This window comes from Acomys minous (genome assembly GCF_964271855.1).
Source record: "Acomys minous genome assembly, chromosome: 17".
NCBI lineage: Eukaryota > Metazoa > Chordata > Mammalia > Rodentia > Muridae > Acomys > Acomys minous.
Window position 1 is genome coordinate 1,953,904 of NC_140500.1, and position 25,646 is coordinate 1,979,549.

General features: G+C 44.6%; 1 protein-coding gene across 3 annotated transcripts; it reads left to right on the top strand.

Annotated features, from left to right (window-relative positions):
* The first annotated feature begins 984 nt into the window (after window positions 1-984).
* Window positions 985-25,557, top strand: ERGIC2 (ERGIC and golgi 2). Of its 3 annotated transcripts, none has more exons than XM_084766212.1 (14): window positions 985-1,599; window positions 7,000-7,142; window positions 8,687-8,795; window positions 11,332-11,378; window positions 12,135-12,205; window positions 14,002-14,042; window positions 16,614-16,715; window positions 17,407-17,502; window positions 19,073-19,128; window positions 20,381-20,479; window positions 21,477-21,574; window positions 23,066-23,228; window positions 24,563-24,590; window positions 25,075-25,557. In XM_084766212.1, the coding sequence occupies exons 2-14, from the start codon at window positions 7,037-7,039 to the stop codon at window positions 25,118-25,120; spliced, it is 1,062 nt and encodes a 353-aa protein (XP_084622338.1). In that variant the 5' UTR covers window positions 985-1,599; window positions 7,000-7,036; the 3' UTR covers window positions 25,121-25,557. The 3 variants fall into 3 exon arrangements, with proteins under 3 accessions (XP_084622338.1, XP_084622336.1, XP_084622337.1); XM_084766210.1 differs by having other exon boundaries at window positions 989-1,599; window positions 24,508-24,590; XM_084766211.1 differs by lacking the exon at window positions 985-1,599 and adding an exon at window positions 4,050-4,127 and having other exon boundaries at window positions 24,508-24,590.
* Window positions 25,558-25,646: the final 89 nt, after the last annotated feature.

Below are 25,646 nucleotides of genomic sequence, written 5' to 3' on the forward strand. Positions count from 1 at the left end.
CTTTGGGGAAAAACTAACTGCTATGCTCATGTTAGCTTTGAAATTTGTGGTTATTTAAAAATAGTAGAATCAAATTAGTTAGTTTTTCTTTATTGTGAAACCCAAGTCTCAGGGGATGGTTATGACCCCTAAGGGCAACTTAGCCTGGAGACTAAGGATCAGGTGTGACTAAATGAGCAACAGCTCAGCCTCCACCGGGTAAGAGCCTGACCTGGGGATGGGAGAGCTGCCGATGTCTCTATGGTTAAGATTATAGCTAAAGGGAGGCTGCCTTTAGACACTTATTAACACATTATTATGCCCATTTCACAGAGAAGGGGATGGAGATACAAAGAAATGCACTATGCTCTAAGTCACGTGCTATAAACTTGTCAGATTGGACTTCCACCCTAGGAAATCCCGGCTGGAGGCTGCGTGGATGCCCATTCACCGTGTTCCTTAGGTGAGACAAGTGGGAACTCACATTTAATTGGCGTGATTCTGAAAGTCTGGGAATTAGGTTGCCATCAGAGGGCACGCATCCAGCCTTGGTTTGAGGGGTTCGAGATTTCCCCCTCAGTAAAGGGTATTCACAAAATAAAACACTGTACTCCATGTACAGCTTAGGACTTAGGGGAGTCAAGATTCCCCAACCAGTTTCTCTTTGACAGCTAATTACTCCTTACCTCCCTCTTAAAACTAAGATTCCTTACTCACTAAGTAAATAGTGGCATTATTTTCCAATGGTTTTGTTAGGATTAAGTAGGAAAAGCGGTTTTTGTTTGTATGTTTTTAGAGACAGGGTTTCTTTGTGTAGCCTCGGCTGCCCTAGACTAACTCTGTAGGCCAGGCTGCCCTCCAAGCCCGAGATCAGCCTGCTCCCCAGTGCAGGGATTAAGGACCAGCACCGCTGGGCCGAGAAGCGCTTTACGCCAGTGCTTTCCGTGTAAACATCCGTCACAAACATGTCTCTGTCATATAACTGTTTCTTGCTTTCCTCTGGGCGAGCCTGGTCGCCAATGGGTGACAAGAGCCGGCATGGGCTCCCCGAGCTCCAGCCTTCCGGAGCCTCTCCCTTCCGTCCCGCGCAGTGAAGGCACAGGAAGCGCACCGACGCTGGGGAAGGGCCACGAGCAGCACTGCTTCCCGGCGGCGCTTACATCGAGGAGAGCGTTAAGCTCGCCGGCCGCTCCCCACGCCTGACATGCTCAGGTGTTCTTGACCGGAAGACGGAGGACGCTCAGCCACCGGAAGCGCACGGTGCCGCCGAGGCCTTAAGGTGGCTAGGACCACTTCCGGTCTGAAGACCCATTCCGTTCCGTTTTCTCCCGTCGCCTTCCTGGAAAGGAACGGACCTCGTGCTTCCGCTTCGCTTCCCCGTAGCCACGCCCCTTTCAGGCTCACCGCGCCGCTTGATTACATCACAGGCCGGCAACTCAGGAAATATCGCGACGTCTCGTCCTGCGCTCCCTCCGGACACGATCAGCTGCGGGGCGTGGGGGGCGGGGCGGGGAAGGGGGCGCGGAATTGTTTTTGTTCTCGCGATATTTTCCAGTTCGCCGGGCTCGGGCGACCCGGGCTTCTGTGAAACATGGCGGCCGGCTGGGACCGAGGCAGTAGGTGAGATGCGGGAGCCCCGCCGGGGCCGTTCCCCTCGGCAGGCTCGGGGCGGGTGGGGACCGGGCGCGTTGACGGGCTCCCCGGCGCGGCGCTGGCTGCTGGCGCTCGCTCCCCGGGCTTTGCGGACGGCCGCCCCGCTGCCTGGGGGCGTTCCTGCCCGCTGTGCCCGGCGGCCCGGAGCCCCGCCGCGGGGCTGCACACCGGCCGGCAGCTGCCCCGCCAGCGCCGCGCTCGCCCTGGCCGTCTTTTAAATTAAAAAATGGGGCGCGTACGCCGCCGACCCAGGTGTTGCGTGTGCGTGTGTGTGTTAGTCAGGTGTCGACCCTTTCGGGCGGTGGTGGCTCAGCTCCCGCCACAGCACAGCCGCGGGGCTCCGCAGGGTGGATCTGACAGGTCCACGAGCAGAGGTTTCATTAATTGTGTGTGTGGAATTCAGTGACCCCCCCCTCTCCCCCAGGCTATAGGCAAGTAACATGTTTTCGATGTGGCAAGATCGGCTTGCTTTCGGAAGCAATTAAAGGCAGTTAAAAATAGACTTTCTCCGTTGGTGTGAAGTTCCGAATTTCAGTTCTTCAACCTATACACAGAGCTCCAGAGTGTGCTGGCTTGCGGAGGAGTTATTTGCCTACCTTTTTAAAATCACTCACCTTAAGTTTATTATTACTATTCCAGCTTGTAGAGGAAGATCGTGAGAAATAGAAATTCCATGTTTTTGTAGTGAGGGTTGGGAGGAGGAACTTTTTTTTTTTTAATAGTAAACTTCACCGCGTTAGAGTATTAGACATTATTACACGTCATGGTACACATTACAGAAGTTAGAAGGTCTCTGAAAGGAAGTCACTGCAGTCAAGAACAACAGCAACAAAGATTTAGAAAAATAACTTTTGTTTTCACTGGGAGTTAGTCATTTAAGTGATAATTCATTTGAAAACAAGTTGATTAAAAATCATTTATTTAAGTATACACTGTTTCACCTTAATACATGCCTGTATGCTAGAAAAGGGCACCAGATCTCACTATAGATGGTTGTGAGCTACCATGTGGTTGCTGGGAATTGAACTCAGGACCTTTGGAAGAGCAGGCGGTGCTCTTAGCCGCTGAGCCATCGCTCCAGCCCCAATAGAAATTGATTTTAGACTGTGTATACTACAAATTCTATTGAATAATCTTCCTAGATGTTAATTCTGTGTTTAGTGGCATCGAGGGCTTATCATTTGACTTGTAGTTTCCTCATCAGTAAGATGACAATAATACAGTAATAGTTATCTCAGCAAGCTGGGAACAGGGCTGCAGAGATGGCTCAGAGCTTAAGAGCACTGCCTGCTCTTGCAGAGCTCCTGAGTTCAATTCCCAGCAACCAATAGCCATCTATGAGGAGATCTGGTGCCCTCTTCTGGCGGGCAGGCACACATGCAGGCAGAACATTGTATACATAATAAATAAATCTTAAAAAAAAAAGTTGGGAAGAATATATATTTCAAACATGAAAGTACTTTGGCTGTCCGGCACTCACTTTGGAGTCCAGGCTACCTTGAACTCACAGAGATGGCCTGCCTCTGCCTCCTGGAGTAAATACACAGGACAGTTTCTGGAAGACAACAAAGAAACCAGCCGTGGTATTAGAGATCGCTGTGTCTAGCAGTAAACAGAAGCATGCAGTGACTCCTGAGTCTTTGAATTTTGTGGAGCAGTGTGGAAATACAAGAGCAATTCCAGGGAATGCTGGGTTTGAAGATGGAAATAAAGTTATAATGCTAATTTTACTAAACAAGGATATCCAAAACAAAAAAGCCCCTGTGTTATCTACTTGTATCTTTTCTGTTTCTTTTAGTTTGTTTTTGGTGTATGTGTATGGGTGTTTTGCCTGGGACATGTATGTGTATACACCACATGTGTGCATGATGCTTTTGGAGATACCAGATGATGGTGGAATGAGAAAAATAAAGAGATGAGCATTGGCTGATGCAGGTGCACGCCATGGGCGGTTATAGGTGCATTTGGATGTGCATAGAAGTTGGCAGCAAGTCCTGGAGGCAGGGCCACTGGAATTTGGAGCAGACTTTGCAGCCAGGCTGCTTGGGACCAACTCTCTGGTCTACACAGTAGCACTTGCAGCTCCCTGGGAAATGTGTACAACTGCTCTTCTTTATAAAAAGGAGTAAACTCGGGAGGCAGAGGCAGGTGGATTTCTGTGAGTTCAAGGCCAGCCTAGCCTACAGAGTTGAGCCCAGGACAGCGAAGGCTACACAGAAAAATCCTGTCTCGAAAACAAACAAACAAACAAATGAAGGAACAAACTCCATCCGAAGCATAGAAGAGCAGGTTAGTATGTAAAGTGCATTGGTATTACCCGGACGTCAAGTTGGCCTGTTTGTCTTAATTGCTGTTGTCAGGGGAAGGTAGACTTCAAAAAGAAGAGCTGGGATGAGAAATGTGATTAAGAACAGGGAACTTTACCCTGAGAGTCCTAGGACTGAAGTATTGACTGGAAATTACAGCATGAGGAAGTAGGATTTCATAAAGAGCAGGTTGGTTTTTTTTTTTTTTTTTTAAGCAGTTGCTGGTATCATAACAGTGGTTTTATACAGTGGCAAGTGTTGGAGGTGGAATGGGTTTCTTGGAAGTAGTAGTGAGCTTGCTGGGACGGACAGGAGACCTCGTAGACGGCAGCCCGAGTCCTTCTAAAATGGAAAACAAGCCTGCAGGAGGCCTGAGGCTGCAGGAGCCAGGGGGGCTGCACTGTCTGGCTCAAGGTAGGGAAATGCATAGATTGTGTTCTTGGGGTTTGTGAAACTAATAGCTGCTTGTCATAGTGTCGTAGTATAATTTGAAGGAAACTTTATAAAGTGCACCTTGAAAATAGACTTGAGTTTTGGAAGTGGACTCCCCCACTCACTTCTTCAGTAGTTATAATACAGCTACGTTTCAGGCTGTCGATGGAAGTGTTCCTTTATGCAAATAGGACACTATTTGGATTCGCAGTCTGTGCTGCTGAGCATGGTTTTTTCTTCCCTCAATAATGTGTCAGGTATTGGTACTGCAGAGGTGAAGTTAAACGTGGTTCCTTTCTTGAGTGTCCTGTGGAGAAAGCAGACTACGCAGTCCATGGCTAGAAACAGCTATGGGCACAGAAGGCACAGACGGCACAGAAGGGTAGGCAGCGCCTGAGAGAAAAGAATGAGCCCTCAAAGGGTTTCAGTGTTGCGGGGACTTAGGCTGCTAGACATTTGCTTTCATGGACTTGGTTGTGAAGGCTTCTGTCAGCCATGTTAGGGTGGTCTAAGTCCTAAGTGTCAGTGGGAAGAGAGGTCACGTGCAGTGTGACGGCTGTCAGCAGCCGGCTCATAGTGTAGGGGTGCACTGACGGCTCATAGTGTAGGGGTGCACTGACGGCTCATAGTGTAGGGGTGCACTGACGGCTCATAGTGTAGGGGTGCACTGATGGCTCATAGTGTAGGGGTGCACTGACGGCTCATAGTGTAGGGGTGCACTGACGGCTCATAGTGTAGGGGTGCACTGACGGCTCATAGTGTAGGGGTGCACTGATGGCTCATAGTGTAGGGGTGCACTGACGGCTCATAGTGTAGGGGTGCACTGACGGCTCATAGTGTAGGGGTGCACTGACGGCTCATAGTGTAGGGGTGCACTGACGGCTCATAGTGTAGGGGTGCACTGACGGCTCATAGTGTAGGGGTGCACTGACGGCTCATAGTATAGGGGTGCACTGACGGCTCATAGTGTAGGGGTGCACTGACGGCTCATAGTGTAGGGGTGCACTGACGGCTCATAGTATAGGGGTGCACTGACGGCTCATAGTGTAGGGGTGCACTGAGCAGTGCAGCGACATCACGGCAGTCCTGCAGGGCTTCTCTGCCCTAGGAAGGAAGAAATAGAAGCGGAGGGCGAGGCTAGGTCCCAGTGTGGCCGGTGTGTCCGCTGCAGCAGCTAGTTCTCCGCGTGCTGACCGTCCTCAGGACAGCAAAGAGGAGGGCGGGGAGCGTGCCAGGCTGGGACTGCTGGCCTACCAGGAGGCAAGGAGACAGGTTTTGAGGGGTTTGAGCTGAAATGAAGATTAGGAGGGATCCACACATAGATGGGAAAATGAAGGATCAGGGAATCACTTGGAAAACGAACATCATGTCCAGTTTCAAAATCTGGGTTTGAAGTAGTTTTTCTTTTCAACTTTTGATTTTGAGATTGAGGTGCCGCTGAGTTTCTTAGGTCAAGGCAGTTTCACGAGGAAGAAGATGACTTACGCAAGGCGGGGGCGGGGAGAAGATGGATATAATACATTCTGCACAGGCTGCAGTGCGAAGGCTTTCTCTTGGACATAGTACTGTGAAAAATAACCGTGAGAGCCAGGTGAGTCAGGAGATGAGAGGGACTAAGGTTAGAGTCGAACTCAGTGAGTGCAGACCGTACATCCCTTAGAGCTGGACGGAGTGTGGAGAGCAGTGCTGTTCCTTAAAGGCACATGCACACTTTTTCTACTTAATGAGAGGCCTGTGGTGGTGGCTCAGTCAGGTGCTTGCTGAACAAGCATGCAGGCCAGGGTGTGCATTCCTAAGTGCCCGTGTTACAGGCTGTGTGTGGTGGCATGTAGCTCTAATCCTAGCGCTCGGGAGACAGGCAAGAGGACACCTGGGGCTTGTTGGCCGCCATCCAGGCTATCTCGGTGATCAGCTCCAGGTTCAGTGGGATACCTTGTCCCAGAAAATAATGTGGAGAGATTGAGGAGAATGCTTGGCATTGATCTCTGGCCTCCACATGCTCATGCACACATGCACACGCATGAGCAGATGCACCTGTATGCACCACACACAAGAAATCTTGTCACATACAGTGTGTAGAGACTGAATGATGGAAGGATCAGTGTGAGGTTTCTGCTTACGTGACGTGGAGATGACTTAACCGTGTGGGAGAAGGCGTGTAGGATCCTTGGCAAGGGCCGTCTCAGTGCATGGCTGCAGCTGCATAGCTGTTCTTACTGTCTGTGGACTCCACTCCCCATGGACACTGAGAGACACCTGTGTTGCGAGTATTGTCATAGTGTCTGAGAACTTAGCCATGGCTTGTTTTGCCTTATAACTTCCCACTACATATATGTGGAAACTAAATATAAAGTGTTATATATGTATATAATTTGTCAACTTTATAGAAAATAAAATTTAAATTTTTAAATATTAAAAATGTGACAGTTTCCCACCTTTGGTTGTTTTGCTATTTAATGTGTGTTTGCATATTGCCTTTCATTAGTAACTTTGTCAGAGTGGGAAGGGAAAAAAGAGAAAAAAATGGGCATATGTATTATATATACTTTATGTCCATTTTTTATCAAGGAGAGTTGGCGAGAATAATTTCTGGAAAAACATGTCGTCTCTTTATCTGTTTGTTCCTCAGCATGACTATATGAAGGAGGAGGAGGGTTTTCCTGAAGATGAGGCGACTGAATCGGAAAAAAACCTTAAGTTTGGTGAAAGAGTTAGATGCCTTTCCCAAAGTTCCTGATAGCTATGTGGAGACGTCAGCCAGCGGGGGAACAGGTGAGCTCTGTCGAGACTCCGACTTACTGATCACCAGCACCTGGGCGCTGGCCACAGGAAGGAGCCAGTGCTGATGTCACGGAGGCTTTGCCGCTGCCCACCACTCTCTGCATTAGTGCTCAGCAGTGCTTATCACAGTGTAGTGAGCAGAGCAGAGCAGAGCAGCTTAGGCTGTGCTGTGCAGGATTGTACTTACACGGTCTTACCCAGAAATGAGATTGAAACTGCAGGGAGTCTGGAAAGGCTGCTGACACAGCCCTGTTCCTGTCCTGAGCTGAGTGACAGTAAATAAATGTATTAATTAAATAAGTTTTTGTGTGTGAAGTGCATAAAAGAATACTTGATAGTATTTCTTAATTACATGGTGAAATGTAGAAGAAAAATAGATGCCTATCTTAATGCTTCCTGTTATTTCTTTCCCTGTGGTGAATTAATAAGGTACTATATTGCATATGCCATTAAAACTTCATTGGATTAAAACAAGTGTAATGAGGGCCGCATATAGCTCAGTTGGGGGTGCTCGCCTAGTGTGTGTGTGTGTGTGTGTGTGTGTGTGTGTGTGTTGTGTGTAGCCCTGGTTTTGAACCCCAGCAACACGTAAGCTGAGTGCGGTGGCTCATGCCTGTGATCTAGCACTAGGGGAGTGGAGGATGTCAAGTTCAAGATCATTCCTGATCACACAGCCAGGTGTACAGTAGCCTGACTACTTGAATCTGCTCAGAAAAAGAAAAACCCAGCAAACAAAAAACAAAATAAAGTGCAACAAAATGGCTTGCTAGTTGTGAGGCCTGTGACTGACTCTTATCTATGAAAGGAGTGCCGGTTCTTGTTCCACAGCCTGCCTTGCATCTTGCAGCATTTATTTAGTGAGGTTGTTGTTGTTGTTGTTGTTGTTGTTGTTGTTGTTGTTGTTGTTTTTCGAGACAGGATTGCTCTGTGCATAGCCCTGGAACTTGCTCTGTAGACCAGGCTGGCCTTGAACTCAGAGGTCCTCCTGCTTCTGCCTCCCAAGTGCTGTGATTGAACGCGTGCAGCACCACGCCCTGCTCTTTAGTGAGTACTTTTTGACTAGGTTTTTACTTAATTTGTAGTGTAGTAACACATTTAGGATATTGCAAAGTAGATGAAAATATTTTAGGGGCTTGGAGAGTTTATTTGATTTAAGCTGCATTATAAGCATATATGTATTCCTTAATAATTAGGGAAGTCTTCCTAAGTTGGTGCTGTCAACTCAACATGGCTTAGTTTTATTACTTATCCTGCCTGTGACTGCTATGCAGAAATACAATTTATTTTGACAAGTCTGTCTAGTGAGCGATGCTGCTGACACTGAAGACAAGTGATTTTCAGTGTGCAGATGTCTGTGCTCCTTAGGCTTTCGTTTTTGAGTTGTTTTAAAACATGTATAACATCTTAAGACAAATCGTTTATACTGTTTTTTCAAATAACACTCAAGTTGGACTTTTTACTTTAATCCTGCTTAAGATAGCTGTGTACGTTTTTATTGTTCTAATTCTGTCCTTTCTTGTTGTTGGCTTCCTCAGTTTCTTTAATAGCATTTACCACGATGGCTTTATTAACGATAATGGAGTTCTCAGTGTATCAAGACACGTGGATGAAGTATGAATACGAAGTAGACAAGGACTTTTCTAGGTAACTAACTCTTCCTCCTTGATACCTTTAATTTCACAGTTTTAAAAATAACATCTTTTTAAAATGTCCTTTGTTTTGTTTTTGCCCTGTCTTGGTTTTAAAAAAATAGTACTGAAAATTCTCGTTAGTTGTTTGCATAAGGTGAAGCATTTTAGAGTCATTTAAATATTGGTTAAACCCTAAAACAGGTTCAGTATGCATTTGTTTAAAAAAAAAAAAAAAAGAACCCCCTCGCTGCCCCCCCCCAAAAAGCTCAAAAAACTAGAAACATGCTTTTCCTTAGCTGAGGTGTGGAGGCAGTTATGTCTAAGCTAAGCTAAATTTTGACAAATGACTTTAACTTTGTGAAGACGAAGTCCTAGGAGACAGTAGCCTGGCAGTCACTCTGGGTCCATCTGCGTGTTTCTTAGGGGTTGCAGATAACAGGCAGAGAGATAGGCTCACTCCTCCACATCCCAGCTCTGCTAATGACTCCACCACATACATGATTCTGGGCATGTCACTAAGTCTGTGTTGTGTGTGCTTTGCCTTTCTGTTTTCTAAAGTAGAAATGGTAAAGTAGAAATGGGTTGATGACCCGAATGGCTCGGTTTGTAAATTGTACATAATGTACTAGTCACACAACCAACACTGGGCCTTGGTCTGCTCACCCGTGGCGTCTTTCCCTCAGCGGCTGCTCAAGGACCTTGTTGCTGCTGTTACTTCCTTTGTGTTCAGTATCGTTCAAACACTCGCTCTTGTGTGTGCTCTAGGCGGGCCAGGAGCCTGTCTTCTTGGCCTCCACTGCTGCTTCTTTTAAGTTCTCCTGAACTTTACACGTATTGACATTGACTGGTTTGAGTTCCAGACAATTAGACTGTGATACTCTGAAAATTTTTAATTCCTACTAAAATCAGTTGAAAACAAGTCATTAGAAGAAAAAAGTTTTGGTAGGAAGCACAATTGAATATGTTTATACCATTCTGTTAATAGTGTGTGTTAGTAACTTTTCTGTTCCTCTGATAAAACACCTTGGCCGAAAATAACTTACAGAAAAAAGAGTTTGTTTTGGCTTATGGTTCCCAGGGGCTAGAGTCCATAATAATAGAGAAGGCCCGGCATGGCTGCAGGAGCCGGAGCCGGCTGGTCAGTGCTCATCCATATGGAGAAAACTCAGGGGTTTCTGTGTCAGATACAGCAGTCCTTGAAGGAAGTGGGTCTAGGCTACACAGAACCCTCACAGTCCTCCCCACACAGTGCCACACTGAGTGTGCACAGCCTGCTGGGGACATTCCCATTCCAACACACAGTGCCACACTGAGTGTGCACAGCCTGCTGGGGACATCCCCATTCCAACACACAGTGCCACACTGAGTGTGCACAGCCTGCTGGGGACATCCCCATTCCAACACACAGTGCCACACTGAGTGTGCACAGCCTGCTGGGGACATCCCCATTCCAACCACACAGTGCCACACTGAGTGTGCACAGCCTGCTGGGGACATCCCCATTCCAACACACAGAGAGGACAACTAGGATTGGTGTTGGGAAGTCAGCTGTTGGGTTGACTCTTGTGTAAAGGCAGCTTTGGTGCTGCACGTTGTTAATCCCAGCGCTCAGGAGGTAACGCTGTGAGTTCCAGCCAGGGCTGTACAGTGAAAGCCTGTCTGTCTCAGAGTGACAGGGCTAGCTGTGAAACCCACAAGCATCAGGTGCTTCCCTGGTAGCTGCTCTCATTTGTCCTGACCCAGACCCAGTTCCCAAGGCGGCCTGTTTATCTGTTGGCTGGACCTGCCAGGCATAGGTGCGCCTCTGAGCGCGAGCCCTCGAGCCCCTGGGCCACCTCCTGCACGCTTCCATCCCATAGGAAAGCACTGAAGGACACCAGCATAACACATGGGTCTATGACACTGGAAGGAGGACAGACTTAGCGTTCCTGCTCCTTAATTCACGTTCCATGTTGAGGACTGTTGTATCTGACGCTTAAGTAGTCCGAGGCTTCCCTGAGTTTCTCAGGATTGTTGGCTGTGGAGTCACTGTTAACAAAGGTGACTTGGGCTGGGCATGGTGGCACACGCCTTTAATCCCAGCACTGGGGAGGCAGAGGCAGGAGGATCTCTCTCTGTGAGTTCAAGGCCAGCCTGGTCTACAAAGAGAGTTCCAGGACAGCCAGGGCTACACAGAGAAACCCTGTTTTGAAAAATGAAAAAAAAAAAACCCAACCAACCAACCAAACCAAACCAAAGGTGACTGTTAAACATGGAGAAGCGGAAATGTTTTGAATAGTCATTAAGGAGAACTTCAGGGAGCCAGAGGGATGGCTCAGCAGTTAAGAGTGCATATTATTCTTGCAGAGAATCAAGAGTTCGGTTCCCCATCCACATCAAGCAGTTTACTCAAACTAGACTTTTAAAAGCTCTCTTGTTCTGATTTGAAGGAGTGCAGGTTGAGCTGTAGCTTGTGTTTTAGGGTCTGAAGCCACATTTCCATAAGAGACTTGATACATTTCTGGTGTCGCTGATTGATAGGCACTGATGGCTGCCCTCTTCTCTTTCAGCAAGTTGAGGATCAACATAGACATTACTGTTGCCATGAAGTGTCAGTGTGAGTACACTGTGCGTGTCGGTACACACACACACACACACACATGCTCTACTTGGGTGTGCAATAAAAAGTGGAAAGGATGCTCCGGTAGGTTATGTGTGACTCAGCAATGATGCTTTCTATGGAAACTGTCATCTAAGTTAGTGCTGGGAAAGTGGAAACCAACAAGATACTCATGCAGGATGAACTAGCTTTACCTTGTTAAAGGGATCAGTTCTGGGAGATTTTATCATAATACAAAATTTCTTGATTTTTTTGGTTTTCCATATGTTAGTGGTTTTAAGAGATAAGGAAATAGATTATAACTAAATGTTGAGGAGTGTTAATTGTGAATATGTACTGTATTTGAATATTTAAATACCATCAAAATGTTAGTCTTTCAAAATAAAGTTTTCTATTTGGTATTTTTAAAACTCTCAGTAGATTTGAGTTACAATTTCTTTGAATCCTTATAATAATTCTTGTGATTAATAGTATATTCAACATCTTTAGTACTTAGAGCCAATTTAATTTTGGGAAGCCAGTCAGTCAACCTTAAGCTTTTTTTTTTTCCTTGCTTTTTTTTTTTTAACCATGTGTCATCTATTTTTCAGAACAAAAAGTAGGAAAAAAGTTACCTACAAAAGCTTCAAAATGCTACTGTTTTAGCTTTTGAACACATGAAGGTTCCATTACATACTTTAGTTTGCTTTCATGTCTCTATAGCAGATGGTAGTTTTGATTTGTGCAGAGTGTGACCCCTTGGTTTTAATGCAGATGTTGGAGCAGATGTACTGGACTTAGCAGAGACCATGGTGGCTTCTGCAGATGGCCTGGCCTATGAACCAGTAAGTGTGATTTATGTGCTTTGTAAATGTTTGCTGAAAAAACTTGACACATTTGTTCTTAGTTTTGTCTGATTTCTTTTTTTTGTTTTGTTTTATTTAAAACATAATCCAAACTCTTTGTAGAAACTTGTGATGGAGAAAAGTTATATCTAATATCAAAAACTTGAGACAACCACAGATGGCGTTTGGGGTCCTGTGATGCTCTTGTCAGGAGCCCTGTCCTTTGCATTTGCATCAGAGTGTAAGGTTGCGCCTGTGATTATCTGGGCCTTCATGACCTACGCACTTTTCACTGTGCCTAAACCTTTACAGCCATCTGAGCTGTAGCTTTCTTACCATAGCCCGAGGGAATCCAGACATTTATCTACCTCTTCCAGTGTTGATATCTGTTACTAGTTTGAAAGCATAAGCCATTCATAAAGTACTTATGAATGCATAGTGCGGTACAGGGTAGCTAGCCCTAAAACAGCTTCTAACTAAGCATGCAGCCTATTGGTGGCCAGCATGTAGTTTACTTGTTCATTGTAAATTTATTTCCTTATCATTAAGCTGACTTGCAGAATGATGATTAAAGATGGCTGAAGCATAGAAGTCGTTGACTGGGTGAAGTGGAAAAAGCCCCTGGACTAGTTCTGAGTGTTGAGTCAACTTAAGTGCACAGCCTGAAAATACACACTTGTCTTTGATGTGCATTCGTTTTCCTTACTTTTAAGTGGCTGTGACAGAACACCCGTCAGAGACAACCTGAGGGAGCGGCTGTGCGTTTTGGCTCACAGAGGGTTCTAATGTCCCTTATACTTAGGCAGAATGTCATGGGCACTGCACTGTGTGGCAGGGAAACTCATTCCATGGTGGACGTGTGACAGGGAAAGTCCATGATGAGACACCTGAAATCAACACCCCAAAGTCCCTCCTAGCCCAGGCTTCCACAGGTGCACTATCAGCTGGGGTCCGGGCTAGCCCAGGCTTCCACAGGTGCACTATCAGCTCACTCACGCACACCTGCACGATGTGCTGACTCACACACACCTGCACAATGTGCTAACATACACATGCACGATGTGCTCACTCACACACACATGCAGGAGCACGGAGAGACCTGTCAGCTGCTGTCGACCTTGGCAAAGGTGTTTCTTCCATGGTTCTTGAGCTGAGACTCTCTGTCCTGGCGCTCGCCCGTTAGGCTAGGCTGGCTGGCCAGTGAATCTGCTTCAGTGCTGGGATTACAGGCATGTGCTACAGCATGTTGGCTGCTCTACCTGGGATCACCGTCAGTTCTTCATTTTGCAAGGCAAGCACTTTACCAGCTGAGCGTCACATCCAGCCCCTCTGACCTTTGCTCTCTACTATTCATAATTGTGTGGATTTTAGGTTTTAAGGTTTCTTTTTCAGCAGAGGTGTGTGGGTTTGTTTTGTGACTTTCCTATCAGGAAGAAGGGTGGTGGGTGCTTGCGTTCCCACTGAGTCTGTGTGCTGTCTGTCAGCTGTCCACCCAGCCTGTGCTGCCCCTCCAGTTGTAGTTCCGTTTCAGAAGTGGTGGGTCTGAGTGACTTGTAACCCTGAAGTCCTCACTTTTGTGCTCTGCCTGGCGGCCAGCTTCACCTGTTCATAGTGCTGGTGACTGTCGCACTATGTCAGCACTAGTGCAGCTTCTCTGTGCTGTCTCTGAATAAACCATAATACTTCTTAGTAGTACTGTAAGTTTATATTTCTTGTTCACAGAAAAACTTTTAAATTTGTGGTATATGTAAGCCAGAGGATTTGTGTGCCAGTGACTGTGTTCTCTTCTGTTACAGGCAGTGTTTGACCTTTCCCCACAGCAGAGAGAGTGGCAAAGGTAAAGCGTTAAGATATTTTAGTATATAAATAATCCTTAAGACCTTAAAACTATCAAATCTTAGGAAAGTCATATATAATCTTTACTGTAGTATACTTTGAATTATAAATAAGTTTTAGTTTTTATTTACATTTTATTTAATTAAAATAAATTAACTATGAAAGTATATATGAACATTGTTTAGAATTTTGTTTGGAGCTAGGTATGATGATGTCCACCTGTAATCCCAGCATTTGGGGCTGAAACAGGAGGGTCATAAGTTCACCTCCTTCCTGGGCTAAACAGTAAGTTCTAGGAGATGAGTTAATTATGGAAACTGTCTCAGAAACAAATAAGAAGTTCATTTAGACCTTGTCAGCATAAAGGAAAACTTTCTCATTCCGGGAATTGCAAAACCAATGAGTATAAAAGTAGCTTTTATTCTCCTTTCTCAGTTGTTGTCTGGGAGGCTAATGGCCTCCATCTGCTCACCTAGGCCTAGCCCTGGGAGCTTTTACCCCCCATACAGTCTAACCTAGGCCTACAATGTTTTAGCCTCTGAGACTCACGGCTTAATAAGCTCACCTTTACTTTTCTTTCTGAGCTCTGGGCTGGCTGGTTCAACTCAGCTGTTCTGACTCAAACGCCTCTCCCAGATGACTTATTCAGTCTGGCTTCTCTCTCTGCCTGGAATTGCTCTGCTTGACCTCAAACTAACTCCACAATCTGCTCTAATCTTCTGGCTCCTTCTCATTTTCTGGCCTGTCCGTCTTCACCTGAGTTCTCTCTCTGCAACCCATCTCTCTGTTACTGTCCTGGTAAAAACTGCCTCTTCAGTAGCTTCCCTTTCCTCTCTCATGAGAATAGGGTGAATCCTATTCTGTCACCTTTTCTGTCACTCAATTACACATCACTTTCAAACATGGGTGCTTCCTTCTATAAACTAACTACCCTCCTTTGGGATTAAAGGCATGTGTCACCACGCCTGGACCTAAGCTTTTCTCTACCTGAAACTTGCTCTATACTAGGCTGGCCTTGAACTCAGGTCTGTTTGCCTCTGTCTCCTGGATAAAGGCATGTTTGTATTCCAGCCGGATCACACACAGACCTAGAGGATCTTTGGATGTGATCTCTTGCCAGAGCAGCCGTGCTCTGAATTGACAGTCCTCTACAAATGAGTGATGAGAACCACAGTGACTCTCTAGGACTGTGTGTCCCTGCATGAGCCTCCCCTGCCAGTGAGTGCACTTCCTGGTGGTGCTGTCTGTGTATAAGTAGGTTTGATCCCTGCATTTGTAAGAAACTGCTTCTTTGTTAAGTGCTCCCAAGATGGCTTCTGTTTAAGGTTACCTAATTTCAGATTATTACCAAAAATGGGCTTACATGGGAGTTTTTGGCAGACATTCTAATTCCTAGTACACTTGAAGAGTCCTTTTCTTTTAATTACCACTTTTCCTGGTTGGAAGAATCTATGGTTAAACAAAAGCAGTGAATATTAGCGCTCTCTGGATTTCCAGCACTTTTACTAGAAAACTCTATCTAGAGATGAAATATATTACTTTTATCCAGAAATAATAAAGTAAAAGTCAGGTGTGTGGTGCATACTTATAATCCTAGTAATTAAGAGGCTGAGCAGGAGGATCAGTAGTTTAGAGCCAGCCTGGACTACACATTGAAACCCTGTCTCAAAAAGCTAAAACAAACAGCCCACTATAAGATTTGTATTTATGTGCATGTGCTGTGCTGTGAGCCGCCTGGGGCTGCTGGGAGCTGAAGAGTCGTCGTGACTGGGGCTGACACTGGGCCTCATCGTGCCCGGGTGTCTGCACTCCTTCATGTAGCGTTCACACTGGCTTTTGGTTGGTGTGCTCCAAGCACAAGCCTCCCACACAGTTTCCTCAGACGCTGACTGACCGTTGCCGTCCACTAAGCTGAACTTGAGCTGTAAGACTGAGGAGATACGGAGACTCTCAGCTTCTCCTGCAGTGACCTCCGAGTACTTATGCCTTTAGATGTGGGGTCTGCTGTCTAGAAGCTTCTTAATTCTCATGTTCTGCTTCTGAGTGGGTCTTTCTTCTCGTGGAGATCATCGTGGCCGTGTCACCTGGTTGTGTGCCTTTGGAACTGGCTCTTAGTTGGTGCTTGCCTTAATTAATTAGGAGCTCAATGTCTTTCTGTAGAAGACAGTTTCAAACCTTGCACACACAGCGTTTTGAAATGTCTTCTTTCTCTTTCTCGATTTAAGGTTTATTTCAAACTAAATATCCTGTATAAAGTTGCTTTGTAATGTTAACAGGCCTGTTAATCCAGTATTCTTGATAGGTAATGCATAAATACTTTCTCTCATTTCTATTTCTGTACAATACTTTCACCATTGCAATGAGATATAGTATATTATGGAATTAGTATATTTGTGGTTTTTGTGGCTGCCTGTCCATTAAGCTGCTAGTCAGCCTACTTCACTCTTCCTGAGAAACATTCATGAGCTTGTTCTGGAATATAATCTAATAGTAAATATGTGGTTTATCTAGTCAGAAGCTGTGGTTGAGCGAGTCTGGCCTTGATGTGTATGCTGCTGTTTCGTTGCTTTAGGATGCTGCAGCTGGTTCAGAGTAGGCTTCAAGAAGAGCATTCCCTTCAAGACGTGATATTCAAAAGTGCTTTTAAAAGTGCATCAACGGCACTGCCACCAAGGTGAGAGAGGCACCGGAACTTTACTTTGATGGCAGTTTTCATATTGGTCTGTTCTGTTTTTGAAAGTGTTTGCTGTATTGAAGGTATCGTGCCCTTAAGTTCTAGCCTGTCATCTTGAGCTTTTCATCAGGTTACTTTACTTTTGTATGTATTGTGTATCTCTGTATGAAGTTTTACTGTGTTTTAAGAACAAGTTATAAGTCTGTATACATTTTGGGTAAGAATTTATTTTTATTCCCATGTCAGAGTAGGTAATAAGAATTGTTGTAATCCTGAAAATGGTTTTTCAAATTTAAAAACATGCAAAGGTTTTATATTGGCTTAGAGAGAAAACACCAATCGCAAGTGGGCTGTGTCCCCTTTTCTAACCTCGTGTTGTTTCCACCCCGCCTGCACCGCATGCACAGTCATGAGGAACGTGTGCTCCGCTGCACTCTGAGTTCATAGCTCTTGTGCCTTGGACTTAGTCCTTTCGGTAGACTTGAGGATATGTAATGACGTGCGTAGTGTAAATGGAGTAGCTGCATAGCAACCGTAAGAACAACTAGGCTGCTGCTCTTGTCCTGACAGTTAGGACACAGCTATGTTTGTCTTACGGAGTCCTCTTTTCCCTGTGTGCCCCTTTTTACTCCACTGCATGGTCACAGTGTCCCATGTGCACTAAGACACCTGAACGTTTGCTGCTTTACAGGGAAGATGACTCATCGCTGACTCCCGACGCATGCAGAATCCATGGTCATCTATATGTCAATAAAGTAGCAGGGAATTTCCACATAACTGTGGGCAAGTATGTTCTTTCCACTTCCTGAGGGTCTTCACATGGGGCTGGAGTGTGATTAAAACCACAGTGCATAGGCAACCACACAGGGACCCCAGAGTGTAAATAGGACTAGGGTCTTTTACTTGGTGACTCTTAGTGGCCAGCGAGCCTGACCTTAGGCGCTCCAGCTGTGCTTACTGGCTTCTGTTTAGCTCTCATCAACATGCAGTCCCGGGTAACTTCAGAAAAAGTCAAAAGCTGTTACTAGGTAAAAACTTAGGAAGATTGTTATTTATTCTCCTGGATATTGCCCAGCATAGAAACCGTCACAGAAAGCTCATGGTAGATGTCTCCATGGATGAGCAGCCCCTCCAGCTTCCTCCTCCCATGGAGAGCTGAGGAGCTCCTCACCATCAAGGCCATTGCCGGAGTTGGTGTTGCTGTGTGGGGACCAGGCTAGAGCCTCAGGACCACAGTGAGAAAGAGAGAGGCCTTTACTCTTGCTCGATGCTGAAGTCCTGGCAAGAATATTCAAACTTTGACCCGTGAGTACATTAGTTATTACTTAATTATACTTGTACTGAGGCTCCAAAGAAGATTTATAACTGATAAGAAAAGTTGGGCAACAGTCTGCGAGTCAGCAGATGCTTCCTGAGGAAACCTTGGCACCATGTGAGGAGTTAGGACTCTGTATGTGAAAGAGAGCAAGCCAGAGGGAGCGCGCTCAGAGAGGAGCAGCTTTGGCTTTTTGTTTATGTAGAGAGAACATTAGATTTTCATCAGGAAAGACTTCATTGCTTATAATGATCAGATCAAACTTTGTATTTTCTTTGCTGTGCTTCTCCCCTGGAAATTTAGACTTTGTTGTTTGGCCACTGTTCGGTTCCAACCATTTACCCATTTGCAGCATGGTCCTGGGGACTTTGAAACCTTGGCACCGCAGAGGCAGCTGGTCAGTGAGAGCGCTCATTACAGCTTTGCCTGTAAATAGCGCCTCCAGGTCACATCTCAGCTCAGACACCAGGGCGAGTACAAAGGGAAGGTTTAAAAATCAACTTAATTGTACAGTTTAGGAAATTCTGCATTAAGTTGGGAATTACTGATCTGTAATATACAAAATATGAAAAGAAGACTCCAATAGTATTCTAGAAATGTCTTCAAGGGACTAAATAGGCTCGTTGAAGCATTTTAGTGGGATTGTGTCTTCAGAGAGGAAATGTGAAAGGTTGTTTTAGGTCTTTACCAGACACATTTGAGATCAGTTTTGAAATTAGAAACACCAACGTTAAATCTCAGGGTTTTCCCTGGAAAGCATATGTGAACTACTATGTGACCTCAGCTATTAGGGTTTTGTGTTTCGTTGATGATTGTTTATGGTGTTCTCATATGTAACTACATAACGTCCTGGGTTTCTCTCATCTTGGCTCCTAGAAAGTTAACATGTTTCCCGTTTGGGTTTTGCAGCCCTCAGCTTCTTGCATTGCTGAGTTGGCTCAGCTGCAGGTTAGCTGCGCTCCTCCTATGTTGTGATACGAGCTGCTGAGTGACACGGGAAGATCGGCCTTGTTAGTCATGTGTCTGTTTTTCCTCCTTTTAGGGCAATTCCACATCCGCGAGGGCATGCACATTTGGCAGCACTTGTCAACCATGATTGTGAGCAATTTCTGAAATTTTGTTTCAGTATAAAAAAGGTTTTAAAGAAAAGTTAATTTTGTCTGTGTGTTTTCCATTTAAGTGCAAACATTAAAGAGCTTTAAAAGTAAACTGATGACTCATGTCTTGGCACAGACCTGCCTTTAATCCCAGCCACCCGGAGACAGAAGCAGGAGGATCTCCATGAGTTCCAGGCCAGCCAGTACTACATAGTGAGATTCAGTCTCAAAAATAAGCAAATAAAAATGTTAGCTAAGTGTGTCAGCACCTGTAACCGCAGCAGTTCGGAGGCTTAAGCAAGGGTATTGCTGTGAATTTGAAGTTAATCCATGCAACATAGTGAGTGTAGTGACCCATGTCAGTACCCTGTTTCAAAAAGCAAATGCCAAAAAATAAAATTAAAAATAAATTAAAAATTGATATCAAAAAAGAAAGCAAAAGCTTGACATCCATCTAGAGGAAAAACAAACAAGCAAACGTACTGTCCCTAGTGTGCTCTATCTGTAAGCTCACTGGGCTTCCTTTGTTCACTGCCAAAGACCACGGCAGCTAGTGCTCTGTGTCCTGCGTCCATCCGGTAACTAAAGAGTGTCTGAAGTTTACTTCAGTTTGTAGATACAGACACAGACGCGCACACACACACACACACACTTTGGTATAATGATTATTGTAAAAAATTGAGTGGTTTTGGAGAGTGGTGTTGAGGCATGTGGCCTGCAGGGTTGGCATCAGACTTAGAGATAGTCTCAGGTGACCTAGAACACCTGACCCTCTTGTGTTGGCTTCCAAGGGCTGGGGTTACAGGCTTGTACCACTGTACCAAACGAGTCTTTTTCTTAAACTTTGCTTTTGAAACCAAAATAAAATTTTCACAAAGATGATTGCTCACAGTAGCAGCCTGTATTGAAAATACCTGTGATCACTTTCCTTATTTGTCAGCATCATCCTAGGTGGTCTCATGGCACGGTCCTGTTTTTGTACAATGTTTAGAATCAAGAATGTTGTATGTTTTTGGATGTAAGGATTAAATAAGCCATTTCATAGAAGTTAATTTGTTTATAATTCTAGCGTTTGAGATAGCATTTCATCAGAATTTACTTAATGTATACTTCTTATATGTATCTTTCTTAACACATTTTAAATATTAGATGATTTTGAGGGCAGGTGAGAATATAAAACCATTTGTAGCATGTCACTTTGAAGACTAATATAATTTCTTTTCTTTTTTTTTTTTTTTTTTTTTTTGTCTTAGCTTACAACTTTTCTCATAGAATAGATCATTTGTCTTTTGGAGAGCTTGTCCCAGGAATTATTAACCCTTTGGATGGAACTGAAAAGATTGCTGTAGATCGTAAGTATTTAGTAACAGCTCTTAGAATTTACATACAGGAAATCGATCTTGAAACCTTAACATGGATATGTTTTCCTTCATTCTGGCGCTCTTGTGAATGTGGTAGTCTGTAAGTGGCCAATAAGTATGCGGTAGATGTGAATGGAATTCGAACGTTAAAAAGGCCTTAAACAGATTGAAGAGAGAAAAAGAGCAGAAGGGTTGGTGTGTTGGTGATGGTGTAGCTGTCCTTTTCGTAGTCACAGAGGAAGGCGTTCTCTTGTCACGGGTTTGAGGCTCTACAGTGCCGTGTGCTTTGTTGTGACTGTGTCAGGCGTGTGAGAGCCCAGGAGCCGAGCGTGCCTGTTCTTAAGCCTCCACTCGCCTTCTGACTCTGCTCAGTCGAGTGCTGAGGGTTAGTTTCTTAGCTCTGTCGGAGGTGGTGCAGGCCATTAGACCAGGCTGGCCTTGAACTCACAGCAGTCTTCACATTGCAGCTTTGTGTTACCCTTGCTCTTGATTTTTGTAACTAGTTTTAACCCTGGTGATGCCTAGTGACCCTAAAAGTGACCCTTTGATTGCATAGCAATCACTAAGCAGTTTGTTTCGTCACCTTTCTGTTCTGGTATCACTTTCAAAGTCTGGCTACTTGAACTTCCTGGTATGTTTAGGGTTAACAGCCATGGCGCTGTGGTTCCTGTTCATTTGGTTTTATTTGTGTCTCTGCTCTGAGGGAAGCTTGCTACCTTTGCCTTCTTAAGTTCTGTGTGTGGTTGTCAGCGCCTGAGCCAGTGCACGCGGCACCCTCATGCCTGTTGTGTCCTAACTGGGACTTTGTTTTACCAAATATAAGCACATTGTTTTCATCAGCTTTTCTTTCCTTTAAAATTGTGTTTATTACATACTAAATCAAATGGTTATGTTAAATTTCAGGTTTATCGTATTTAATAGAAGAATAGATTTGGTAGATTCTGTTGCTGCTGGATTGATGAAAAGCCATATTTTGTTTTTATTATAGACAACCAGATGTTCCAATATTTTATTACAGTTGTGCCAACAAAGCTACACACATACAAGATTTCAGCAGACACCCATCAGTTCTCTGTGACAGAAAGGGTAAGTGGGACCTAACTGTTAAAATGATCAAGGGGTTTGTTTTTTTAGTTCTCCAACTGCGAGATAAGGTTGGAGATTTAGGAGGTACCCTCCCCATCTAAAAATTCGTGCAAGTTTTAAAATGAATTAACATTGTAAACAAAAAATGTGTCAGAAATGGGTATTAGTTGCATGTTCTAGAGGGAAAAAATTTTGAACATCGGACATGTCTCTATTACAAACTATGATGGCAGCTACTTTATGAGTTTCGATTCGTAATATTCTCCTGTATTAATAGAGGTAGGTTATGATCTGCTGCAGGTTTTCTGGTTCCTTGTTGTCTGTATGTGTAGGAAGAGATTGCAAAGCAGCAATAATGACAAACATCTGAGAAACATTGTATAGGTTGGGCAAGATTTTGGAGCAAAGCAAGCAGGTATATAGGATTATAGGATTGCTGTGGGGTGCTAAGTGCCAGAGTCTATGAGAGAATGTAGCTGCACTTTGAAGCTGGCGTGTGATGCATGCTTCTATTGCCTCTCTCCCTGTGCTGGAACCCCCTCTCCAAGACAGGGGAACCAGAAAAGCGGGAGGTTGGTTGTTGGTTATTGTAACGGTAGAAGTCTAGAGACAGCTCAGGCTGTGAATCTACTCAGTGGGACAACATGGGACTGTAAAAGGGACGTGTCTGGATGCGCGATTACCTCCAGGACGGACTTAAAAACAGCAAAATTAAATAAAAAAGGAAAAACATCCACGTGTAAGCAGTGTTTGCTGTGATTAAAGTATTAATCATTTTATTGAGCTTTATAGTGTGGGGTAGGAGAGGGGCTGGCCAGTGTCAGTGTTGGAAGCCCAGTTTAATCACCCCTAGTCTTCTCCACAGTGTTACTGGGTGCCCTGATCCCCAAGATAGCTTGCTTTGTTGGAGGTGGTCACAGAGTTTCCCTGCCTTCAACACGATACTGAGAATTTCTGAATGGATTAATTGTTGGAAACTTGGTTGGTGGCTCATCTGTAACATTCCCTGTGTTGGTAATAAAGGAGGGGGATTTTGACCACACTGTATTTTTACCTAATGTTTGCATTTTAATTTCGGCTTAGTAGACATAAAACGACACTGAAGCAAGTGCAAAGAAAGAACACAAAAGCATATCACAGAGTAAACTTGGTTTTTATTGCTTGGTTACTTGTAAGCACATGAAAAAAATGGTCTGTTTAAGATGACCATGTCTAAACACAGTTAAGAATGGTTCACTTCTGGGCTCTGTTCTCCTTTGAGACAGTGCCTTGTTCTTGAATTCATGACCTCCGGCTTCTGTTTCCTACGGAACGTCAGAGCTGTGTGGCACAGCGCCAGCCAGGGCCCAGGTGACGCTCTGGAAAGCTAGCACACCCAGAGCTCATCCTAAGGAAAGTAAGGGTGTCTTGAGTAGTACACCAGTAGCTTGGTAAGGAGTGCGTGTTAGTACCCACATTCTGTTTCTCTTTCCTCCTTTACCTTCCTTCCAGGAACGCATCATTAACCATGCTGCTGGTAGCCACGGAGTCTCTGGAATATTTATGAAATACGATCTCAGTTCTCTCATGGTGACAGTCACTGAGGAGCACATGCCTTTCTGGCAGTTTTTTGTAAGACTCTGTGGTATTATTGGAGGAATCTTTTCAACAACAGGTTAACATTGATTTCTTTGCCTAATTTTGTTTTGTTTTAAGCTCTTACTGTGTAGCTCTCATTGGGATTATAGTCACTTGCTGTCATGCTCTGCTGTCTATCTGATTTCTAAAACTGTTTATTGCTTCAGATGTTGTAAAGATAGTTCACTGCGAGAATATGCCATAGCTTTTGCAAGGCTCTCACTTTTTCATAGCCCAGCACAAAAAATACATACATAAATGATGTCTCTGTTAAAAGTCAGCAGAAAATACACATTTTCAGCCAGGTTCAGTGGCCCCGATACTCACTCAGGGAGGCAATGACAGTTTGGGTCTCTGAGTTCGAGGCCAGCCTGGTCTACAAAGTGAGTCCAGGACAGCCAAGGCTACACAGAGAAACTCTGTCTTAAAGACAAACAAAGAAGTCCTTTTGCCAGCACTCGGGGGGGGGGGGGGGGGGGGGAGGCAGGCAGATCACTGTGAGTTCGAGGCCAGCCTGGTCTACAAAGCAAGTACAGAACAGCCAGGCCTACAGAAACCCTGTCTTGAAAAATCCAAACCAAAAAAGAAAAGAAAAATATACATATTTATATTTTAATACTTGGAGACTTCTTTAAATTCTAAAGCTCTAAAATATATTTCCTGTCCTATAAGCATACCTAGTTCGCAGGCATCAGCACTGTGAGGAACTTATGTGGTTAGCCACACACACTCTGCGTTAGTCACAGACACAGCTAGAATGGAGTCTCCACTGCTCAGCAGTCCTTCGATGGGTCACCCATCTCTTCTGAGTGTCTGGTCTGAAAGGTGCTGTAGGTCAGACAAGAAAGTACCCACGACTCATCCCAGATGTAAAGTCCCTAGGCACTGCACGAAGTCATAAGTTGAAGACTCTGGTGTGTTTTCAGAGATCCATCTCCAGCCCTCAGTTACTCCAAGCTAGATAAGTTCTTGAAGCCCTGTCTTGTTTGATTTATATTTCTAGTACAAGTGAACAGCTTTTCTTACACAGTTCTTTTTGCTGTTTCATTTAAATCTGTTATTTGCAAAACGATGTGAGAAAGTCCTGAGTAGGTTGTATCAAGGTTGTGAGCTATGTGTGTGGACTGTGATTTTGATAAAACATTGGTTTGTTTTTAAGTTGCACCCGCGAGGCTAGCTTTAGCCTCAGAGGCAGCACACAGGTGGCTTGGCTTCCTTTGCTGTCTGTCCGCACAGTTTTGTGCAGTTTTTTATTCTCTCACAGCAGTTTCAAAAGCAATTTAATTAAGAACTTGAACTTACTTTACATGTTGCAGGCATGTTACATGGAATTGGAAAGTTTATAGTGGAAATCATTTGCTGTCGTTTCAGACTTGGATCCTACAAGCCCGTCCGCTCTGTAAGTGGCGCTGCGCGTGGTGCTTGTCTCTAAGTCATGTTGCCGTCCTGAAGGCTAACTAGAAAAGTGTTGCAGTTGTCTTACCTGTACGGCCTAGGAGGCCAGTAACTCGTAAAATGAGACTGTAGTGTATTTCAAAGCTGTAAGAACTATGCTGGGCAGAATCTAAACTACTACTAATCTACTAGTAAACTAAAATAAACAACTCTAATCCCATGTCCTCATAACCTACATATGTCCCCAACTCTCAACTGTCAAGCCACTTGCTCTTCCAATGTCCCTTGGAAGCCCTGCCTTCCACGTCCTGTCCTTCTGCCCAGCTGATTGGCTAAACAGCACTTTATTGACAACTGCTACATCCACTCAAGGCATTCCTCCACAGAAAAGGATTGCCCCCCCGCCCCCAGCCTCCTATAAAGCCTGTTCTCAGAGACGCCATACAGAGTAGATCTAACGCCTTGGTCTTCTCTTCTCCTTCCCTCAGGTCCCCTTTGAGGATGGCCACACAGACAACCACTTACCTCTTCTAGAAAATAATACACATTAGCACTGCCAGAGTGCAGAAAAACTTTTTGCCTGAGACATAAAACCTTTTCTAATAATAAAATGTTGTGCAATATAGTCAAAAGAAAATACAAGAACCCGGAAACATACTTATTTAAAAAAAGGAAAAAAGAAAAAGAAAACAAAAACCAGCCAAGGAGAAAAACTGAAGTCGTCCTGTCTATGTTGTGTCTGTTACAAATGTCTTAGAAGAAATGATGCAGCTAACTGGAGCGCCAGTCCAGCCGGCCAAGAGTGCAGGTGACAGCAGCACCTGATGCTTCTCCCTCAACGGACAGTAGGAAAGCAGAGCCTGCAGCATGGAAGTGAAACAGTAGTTAAGGACAAGGCATTGATAATGCAAATGTGTGCGTCCTTCTGTTTTTAAAGATGTCGGAATAAAGTTTGTAAAACACGTGGAAAACTAGTCTAGACTTTAAAAACTGTAATCAGCTCATGTGGTTAATAAAGGAAACAGGGACAGGCCCTGTGTTACAGCCATATTAATGCTAA

What these genes read in the sequence shown, in the direction of transcription:
- ERGIC2 (XM_084766210.1), top strand. Translation starts at nt 7,037, where the DNA reads ATGAGGCGACTGAATCGGAAAAAAACCTTAAGTTTGGTGAAAGAGTTA. An exon ending in TTCCACATAACTGTGGGCAA is followed by an intron (nt 17,503 to 19,072) that starts GTATGTTCTTTC and finishes TCCTCCTTTTAG; the next exon opens with GGCAATTCCACATCCGCGAG. An exon ending in AGGAATCTTTTCAACAACAG is followed by an intron (nt 23,229 to 24,507) that starts GTTAACATTGAT and finishes TACATGTTGCAG; the next exon opens with GCATGTTACATGGAATTGGA.